We start from the raw sequence: 8,916 nt of genomic DNA, 5'->3' as shown, positions 1-8,916 counted from the left end.
CCCCTCCCCCTCCCCCCCCCTGCCGCTACCCAAACGAGTTATGCAATACTAACGAGTCCCGTGTCTAGCCATTCATACGTTTCACTCCACTTCCACTCTCTTGCTTCCCGGATGACAGTTAATCGACGGCACCAGTCATCAGCGCACAGAGTGTTCCACTGTATTTGTTTCAGATAAATTTTTTTTTTCATTCCTCTGTTTGTTTTTGCATGGAACAATTTATTTTTAGAATCCATGTATTGAGAGTAATATTGATCGACATTAATCGGTGTTGGAGCGGGTGGTTTGTGAAAAATTGAAGGGGAGAAAATAGTTTTCTCTATTTTAATTTTTGTAGTAATCTAAATAATAAAGAAATGGTGTTTGAAGTAAGGTTATGGGGATTGGTTCAATTGGGTATTGTGGGCTCATTAGGTCTCATGGAGGTTATGTGAAGGTCATATGGGGGTCTTGTAAGGTCGTATAGAGGTCATATGACGGTCATAGACCCTGTTTTCAATTTTCGATCGTCTCGGTTCTAGTGATGCAATAAGGTTATAAGGATCGGGTATTACGAGCTAGTATTACGAGCTTATGAGACCCATAGGGTGTCTTATGGAGGCCTCATGGTGGTCAAGATCATATGAGAGCCTTGTAAGGTCCTATGGGGGTGATACACAGGTTTTATGAAGGTTATAAGGTTGTATGAAGATCTCATAAGGCTCTTATAGGGATCGTATGGAGGTCATATGAGGGTCATAGATCCTGTTTTGGATTGTCCATCGATTTCTTCCATCCGATGCAATAAGGTTATAAGAATTAGGCCAGACTCATAGGGTGTCTTATGGAGGTCATAGATTATAGGAGGGTCTTGTAAGGTCATATGGAGTTCTTAGAAAAATTGCATTGGGGGATTCTATAAGGCCCTTACAGGGATCATATGGAGGTCATGTGAAAGTCATATTGCGGTCGCATGAAGGTCACCCGCCCTGTTTTCATCTTTCTTTGGATCAGGTGAGGGAATAAGATTATAAGGAGATTCATATTATGGATCAGGTCAGGCTCATATTACGGCCTTATGTGGCTTACGGAGCTCTCATGGAGGTCGTGTAAAGATTCTATGGGGGTGATTTGAAGGTCCCATAGGGATTATATGGGGGTCACAATGTTATATAGGTTCATTATTTACAGGTTATATGAAGTCATACGAGCATTAAATGAGAATCACATGGAGGTCATATGAAGGTCATATTCCGCTCGCAAATAGGTCATAAACCCAAAAATTGAAAATTCAAGAAAAAATAACAAAATCAATATGAATGATTCATCATCGCACACTAACGGTCACAAGGACGCCTGGTGGGGACGGCAAGGGGTGGGGGGAGTGGAGCGAGCAGGGGGCAACGCCCCCAGCCGACAAATGAAATTTTCAATGGGGAATTTTTGGATTACATTGACGAATATTGGGTATTAAATTTTTATGTCGGTCTTTTTAGCATCCATTTTGTGAAGTATATTGCCGCAAAATGTATTAAAGCATTCACATGAGAATCCAGGCCGGGAAAAAGAAGTATCCTCAATCGTGAATAGCTCCAGGTCGGTATCCTCAAGTCATCCTTTATAGCTCACAATCCGATCAATTTTATTCCATTCATATTCTCATTGCAGTACTCTTCCCGTAATTGATACGACAGAATTATTATTAAATACCCGATCGATCGGGTAGTTGTTTTTTTAATTCTGATTGTCCCAAAAATTGGTTGCGAAAGCAATTACTCATTGAATAGCAGTTATGGCTCTCAATTTTTCCGGAAAATTCGCAAACGTTTGGGTACCGTTGAAAAATTCAATTGCAATCGTTATTCAATTTTCAAGTGTATCGCTCTTCCAATATGTGTGATTCACATTTTTTTTTTCAGAACAGCGAAATGGCCGGTGACACTCACCCATTCACGATCGATCTCCTCAAAATGTCCATTAAAAAATGGAGCAAAAAAATGATAGCATTAAGTGCTAAATGCATGTACAACAATTTTTTCCACCCCTTTTCGTCCGCCTTCTCCCCGCCGTATTTCACGGATTAACGTGGAACTCGATCCTATGAAATATGTATTTTTTCTTATCGCACATGTCGCCGAGTGAAATTTATCGCCAACGTATAGTCAAATGGTCAGAGACAAAGGGACACCAGAGATGGGAGTTTTAGGTTCGATGTTGTTATCCGAATGGGACGGGAAAGAGGGCAAGGAATAAAGTTAGGCTGGTGTAAAGAGCCGAGGGGAAATGAAACTAACACTCCTCGGGACAAGTTTTAATTAGTTCGGGGTCTCTTATCGCTGGAAACGTCGAATCCAATGAATTTTTCAGATAAATCACCTCGAATAATGATTATAGGAATTATTGTGGGAGTTTTCTCAAGTTGATATCTCTTCTAGGGCTCGGGATAGCAGATATTCTCGTAAATGTGGAAAGTTAATGGAAGAAGGAATAACATTTATTGAAAATTCATCAGGAACTAATTTAGAATTTGAGATAATTTTCCGCGCTTGAGAAAAGGACGGGACAGAAAATTTTAATTGGTATTGTAATTTTATGAAATAAAATGTTTTGAGAATTGAATTGAAGTTTTTACTTGCATACTGAGCGAAAAAATTTGTGCTGCCGCAAAATTATATGTTCTCCTGAAGAGATCTTTTGGCGTGTTGAATCAATTTACTTGTAGACAAAAAAGAAAGTTTCCACCACAACATGATAATTTTCGTAGTAGTAATTGTTTTCGTGAGACATTTATATGTCTTTCGGGTAAATACATTCGTTCTACAGAATTATATGAGGCTCCGGTTTTATCAAGTGAATATTATTGAGTAATGTATATCTTTGGCCAATAAACATTTATAATTTCCATGGAACAAATGATAATTTGAAGAGGAAACTACAATTTTCTTGCCGAAAACTGTGTTATTGGCAAAACTAAATAATTCGAGGAGACGATTTTTTTGAGAAAAAAAAATTCTTTCCTCGTCAATGTATTCTTTCTATGGTATAAACCTATGGAGTTCTCGCAGATCACATGATTGTCGTACAATAGATTACATTTTTTTCCTCCCAACACTTCGAATTTTTCTATGGATATTTCTGATTATCATGACGAAAATTTAATTTGTGTGAAAGGTAATAAATTTCATTCTATCAAGTTGGTTAATTACCCTCAAGTAAATTTGTTCCACTCAGCAGAGCAAATATTTCTCACAGCGCAATCTTTCATTTTTTTAAAATTACTATCAAGAAAAAAAACTCAGTTGTAGAGATTTCTTTTCATCTGAAGAATTTTGTAAACATGTAGATGAACAATAAAATGAATCATATTGCATGTTTTTTTTCAATTTTTGGGGGAGGGGTCTCTCATTCCGGAAACCAACGAAAAATTTCAATCGGGAATTGGAAGTTATTGCCAATCCTCTTGTGACGCATCACCTCGTGGGAAAAATCAACTTCATATAATAAATTCACACGTGAACTGGATAGCAAGAAATATCACTCACCCGTTATACGTCGTTTTCCCCGCGAAAACCCGCTGTAAAAACCCCAAGTAAAAGTGCGGTTTCATTTTCCCCACAATTAATGCTTTCATCATCAAACGAAGTTTTCTTCACCTTTTTCAAGACTGAAAAAAGGAGTTGGGAAATGCATTTAGCGCACCTGCACTCGAGAGATGAAAAAAGTTCTTTATTTACAGGGTCAACAAAAAAAACTGAAGTACACTGTTGGAAATATTTGGCTGAATTTTTCGGAAAAAAATCTTGAATTCGATTTAGGCGAAAAAAGTAAACGGAGTTTTAAGTGTCCCGGAAAATTCAGGTAACGTCCTAATTTTCTCAACGGCAAAAAGCCGGAAATTCCACATTTTTAGTCATTTACAAGAATTTTCAAGTGAAAATGAATATTCACTGCCAAATTATCCTTGAATTTTCAAGGGAATTTCAGGAATTTTTGAAAGAATTGCCTGAAAATTCTGAGGAATTTTGAGGGATTTTTAAAATTTTTCACTAATTTTCCGGGAATAATTAAACTGAAATTTACAGTTTCCACGCATTATTCCATGCACTGAGAGAAAGAATTAGCTCTGCGGAAAACCTATATGTTCCACATCAAAATATTTGATGTACAAGTGGAATAGATTTACTTGAGGAAACTTACCGACTCGATAGAAGGAAATTTAATATCTTTCACAAAAATTAAATTTTTGTCGTTATCATCAGAAATATCCAAAGAAGAATTCCAACTGTTGGCACGAAAAAATATAATGTATTGTATAACAATCATTTGATCTGAGAGAACTCCATAGGTTTATACCATAGAAAGAATACATTGACGAGGAAAGAATTTTTTTTCCCAAAAAAAATTGTCCCCTCAAAATGATTTAATTTTTCCAATAACGCAGTTTTCGGCAAGAAAATTGTAGTTTCCTTTTGAAATTATCATTTGTTCCACGGAAATTATAAGTGTTTATTGGACAAAGAGATACACTACCCCATAACAATCACTGGATAAACCCGGAGCCTCATATAATTCTCTGTAGAACGAATGTATTTACCCNAAAATGATTTAATTTTTCCAATAACGCAGTTTTCGGCAAGAAAATTGTAGTTTCCTTTTGAAATTATCATTTGTTCCACGGAAATTATAAGTGTTTATTGGACAAAGAGATACACTACCCCATAACAATCACTGGATAAACCCGGAGCCTCATATAATTCTCTGTAGAACGAATGTATTTACCCGAAAGACATGTAAATGTCTCACGAGAGCAATTACTACTACGAAAAAAATGTTTTGGTGGAAACATTTATTCAATATAAGCAAAACTTTAAATAAAATTTTTTATTCAAATTAAAAAAAAAATTATTCGAATCAAATAAATCATTCTTCTGGGAGAGCGACGGAAGATTTCTTCAGAGGAACCAAATTTTTCGGCAGAAATTACGAATTTTCCAAGATCCTCACCGGAACTATCACTGTAAAATTTTCAACAGTGTGATAAAACTTAAAAATCCTCCAAATTGCCTGAATTCCTTCTGAGCCCTTGCGTTAATCCCCCTCAGTAGCAGTGTGTAAATAATTTGACGCAATTCTCCCGAAGCCCAAACAAAACTGAAAACCCCCATATTTCCCTCACTTTTCCAGTCGCCTCCCGCCATTCCCGAGGGTCCAATACGTGGACAGGTGTTCAGGGAATAATCACGCTCCCATAAACCCCACCCGCGACCAAAAAACCCCACACCATTAATCCCCATTTTTTTAATTCAAACACATCCCGCAATACCTAGAGTAATTTCATCCCTATTCTCCCATTTCTTCCCTGATTTTCCCTCCACTGTCCTCCGTCGGACCACGGTCAACTGCATCACACATAAACGTGGGAGTCGTCGCAGTGGGGCCCGGAAGGTGGCTCGAACCACAGAGAAGAAAAGAAAAAAATCCACTCCCCCGGTGTCAGCGGGAGAAAGAGAGAAACGGGGGATATCGCACCGGCGTGTGCAGCGCCGAAGTGGCCCGAGCCGAGTCGAAGAGAGCCGAAATGACGAACCCTCCGCACACGATAGACCAACCAGTCGTGCTGCGACCGTCTAACCGCGAGCCTCGTGAGTGTCAAATTTTGGTTCAGCGGGATTCACGAGTGAAATCAAAGTGTGACAAATGCAATCCGACGTCGACTGAAGAAAAAAAAAAGTGAAAATCGTGTCGTAAAAAAACCAATTGAATTTTCCCGCCATTTCGGTGAGGGGGGAAGGGCGACTGTCTCCTCATTGGACGGAGTAACTTTCACACCATTAGTTGGCGCTTATCGCTTAACAGGTGTAATCGCACCGTCACCGGTAATTGGACTGTTTAGTTTCTGGTATTTTCGTTAAATTCCGTGGGAAAGGAAAATTGTGATCGCGTTTTCCGGTGTGACATTGCGGCATCCCTTCGGGAGAGTCGGATTTTGTGATTTTGACGATGATTTCGTGAAGTGCGTGGGTGAGCATCGATGATGAGTGACAGATGGACAGTGGAGTTGCGAGTTATGTAGTTCGGTTGATTGAATTTAGGACTGATTGTAATTTAAGGGGCTGATAGGGAAGAAGTTGATACGTTGTATCTGAATTTTGGGTGGGCTAGGGGGTTGGTCGAGGGAATTTATCGTCACGTGTGAGTGGTAAACACAAGCACGATGGAGACCAACGAGAATTGGCCGGGTCGGAAGGCAATCGAGGCGACAGTGCCCAAGAAATTTCGGAAGGAGAGCAATCGAATGGATGTTAGTGGACTCAATTGGGCGATGCTGTTTCTGTGTGTGGGGAGTCTTGGGATTTCGGGAATACTTGCTTATCGTGAATTGCAACTGGAGGCGAGGATAGAGAGTCTCGAGGCGCGCTGCGATCATCAGGAGACCTCGGAGGTTATCATTAAGAGGCTTCGTCGGGAAGTGCAGGAGGCTTTTCTGGGACAGAAGATACCGTATCCGGAGTCACCCATGTTCAGGATTAAGAGGGATGTTGGAGATTGCAACTGTCCAGCTGGTGAGTAGTGATATTTCATGGTTTGTGGGGGGTTTTTAGTGTTGTGGGGATGCTGGGGGCTGCAATTAAGACTTTGGCTCCGTTTTTAAGACGTTTGTGTACAGGAATTCAAGGCATTTTTAGGGTCTCAAATTGAAGTATTGGGGTCTGGATTCTGGACATTCATTTGTTACATTTGTTTTTCCAGAGGTTTCATTCATTTTTGTTGCATGAAACAAATAAATTCATCATGCTGGGGAACATAGTGGCTGAAATCAAGACTTTGGCTCCGTTTTTGAGATGTTTGAGTCCAGGAATTCAAGGCATTTTGAGGGTCAAATTGAGATACTAAGACATGGATTCTCAACATTCATTTGTTGAGTTTGTTTTTCCAAATATTTAATTCCTTTTTGTTGCACGAAATAGTTAAATTCACCATGTTGGGGAAACTAAGGGCTGAAATTAAGATTGGCCCAATTTTTAAGACGTTTGTGTCTAGGAATTCAAGGTATTTTTAGGGTTCAATTGAGGTATTAAGACATGGATTCTGGACATTCACTCGTCTCATTTGAATCTATACAATTAAATTCACCATGTTGGGGAACTGTGGGCCGAAATTAAGACTTTGGTTCGGTTTTTAAGATGTTTCGGTCTCGGGATTCAAGGCATTTTTACGGTCAAATTCAGATATTAGGACATGAAATCTGGACATTCATTTGTTGCATTTGTTTTTCCAAATATTTCATTAATTTTTGTTGCATGAACCGACGCCGACTCATCTCCCAGTTGAGTTTTTGACGAATATTTCCGAATCTAAGGGAGATAGCGAAATTTTCGTAATTATATTTGTTGTAGCTCTCAATCGACTCTACAAAAAAGGTTATAACAAAAATTTTGCCAGCTCCCTTAGATTTCGAGATATTCATTGAAAACTGGTCAATAGTCAAAATTGACTTGTACCATTTTATTACTTCGCTATTGAATTTAATTCACTATTTTGTTAGAAGTTAACTTTGGTTGTGTTAAATGTAACGGTTATGAAGTAGAATTTGAAGGGGACTAGAGAAATGAGGGTTAATGAATTTTTGGAAGAAAAAATACTCATGAAAAGTATTTTTCTTTGGAGTAATATTCAAGGTTTTTATGTTCTTCTGATGCTGCAATGATGCTATGTTTGAGTTCCTTCATGATTTTTTGATCATTTTTCATCCCTTCGGACACTCAATGAATTCAGAACTCCAATAAATTAGAAGAAAATTGATAAGTCTCCAAAAATGTCCTAAATTTTATGAATTGTATTTTAAGACACTATGAAAACGTCTTGCCCATCAAATATCTTGAATTAAACTACCAGCTTTTGCAGTATAACGCTTGAAAAATTAGGGTCTGTTATTGAGACATCAAGACATGCATTCTGGACATTCTATGTGTCGTACTCGAGGATCTTTTCTGTCAAACTTCTGATGTCTCATTTGTTTTTTCAAATACTTCGTTTATTTTTTAAAATCGACATTTACCGACGTTTTCACAGTGTCTTGAATTACGATCCACCAAATTTAAGACATTTTTTCTGTGACGATTTAAGACACTTGGGTAAATGTCAAGTGTCAAGTGTTAAGACAATGTAAATGTCTAGTTGCGTAAATGCCAAGTGTCTTAAATTGAGACAAAAAATGTCTTATATTTGTTGACTTGTATTTTAAGACATTATGAAAACGTTTTGTCTATCAAATATCTTGGTTTTAGCTGAAAAAATGTCTTATTTTAAGACATTCAGAATTTTACTTTTCACCAATGTCTTGAATTAAGCCGTCTCGAAATCACTAATTTTTCCAGGACAATTTCCCCACGTCTCTCGCGTCTCTTGTAACCTCATGTTCACGGATAATCCGTGCAAACTGTATACTTGACAAACTTTGGCGTTCAGAAAGAAGGGAGAGTGAAGACGAGGGGAAAAATTTCAAAAGTTTTAAATTCAGTTTTTCGTGATGAGGTTCGATCTCAACGACGGAAATCTGTACCAATTTCATTTTCTTTAAGGCATACGGGATATTGGAACCCTCCGTGGGATGACGGAAAACGATATTTTCATGGGGAGAAAATATTTGATGAAAAAGTTGGGGCTCCTGCTGGGGATACAGTGTAAAAAGTTTTTCGGAGATTTTGAGATTTATAGTGAGAAATTGACAGATGTTTTTTTAAGATTTTATTGTTTGAGAATTACTCTGTGAATTTGAAGCAAAATCTTGATGTTTTTCTTAACGATTGATTAAGATGATCGATATATCTATGCATGTTGTTACTGACAAATTAGCTAATTTATAGAATATTCAATTAAATAATTCAGTAGCGAAGCGGTAAACCGGGTTAAGTCGATTTTGACTATTGGCCAGTT

At 38.0% G+C, this 8,916-nt stretch overlaps 1 protein-coding gene across 7 annotated transcripts in view; it reads left to right on the top strand.

Moving 5' to 3' along the window:
- The first annotated feature begins 5,609 nt into the window (after nucleotides 1-5,609).
- The window catches only part of LOC107039468 (collagen alpha chain CG42342), a 240,584-nt gene continuing 237,277 nt past the window's right edge, over nucleotides 5,610-8,916 (top strand). For all 7 annotated transcript variants that reach the window (XM_015259104.1, XM_015259095.1, XM_015259122.1 and 4 more), the window contains exon 1: nucleotides 5,610-6,542. In XM_015259104.1, the coding sequence (XP_015114590.1) occupies nucleotides 6,194-6,542 (349 nt within the window). In that variant the 5' untranslated portion in view covers nucleotides 5,610-6,193. The remainder of the gene's footprint in view (nucleotides 6,543-8,916) is intronic.

The sequence above is a fragment of the Diachasma alloeum genome, unplaced genomic scaffold (assembly GCF_001412515.2).
Source record: "Diachasma alloeum isolate Michigan unplaced genomic scaffold, Dall2.0 Dall_scaffold_00178, whole genome shotgun sequence".
Classification (NCBI taxonomy): Eukaryota; Metazoa; Arthropoda; class Insecta; order Hymenoptera; family Braconidae; genus Diachasma; species Diachasma alloeum.
Note: the sequence above shows the minus strand (reverse complement) of the source record. Positions and strands in the feature narration are given on the sequence as shown.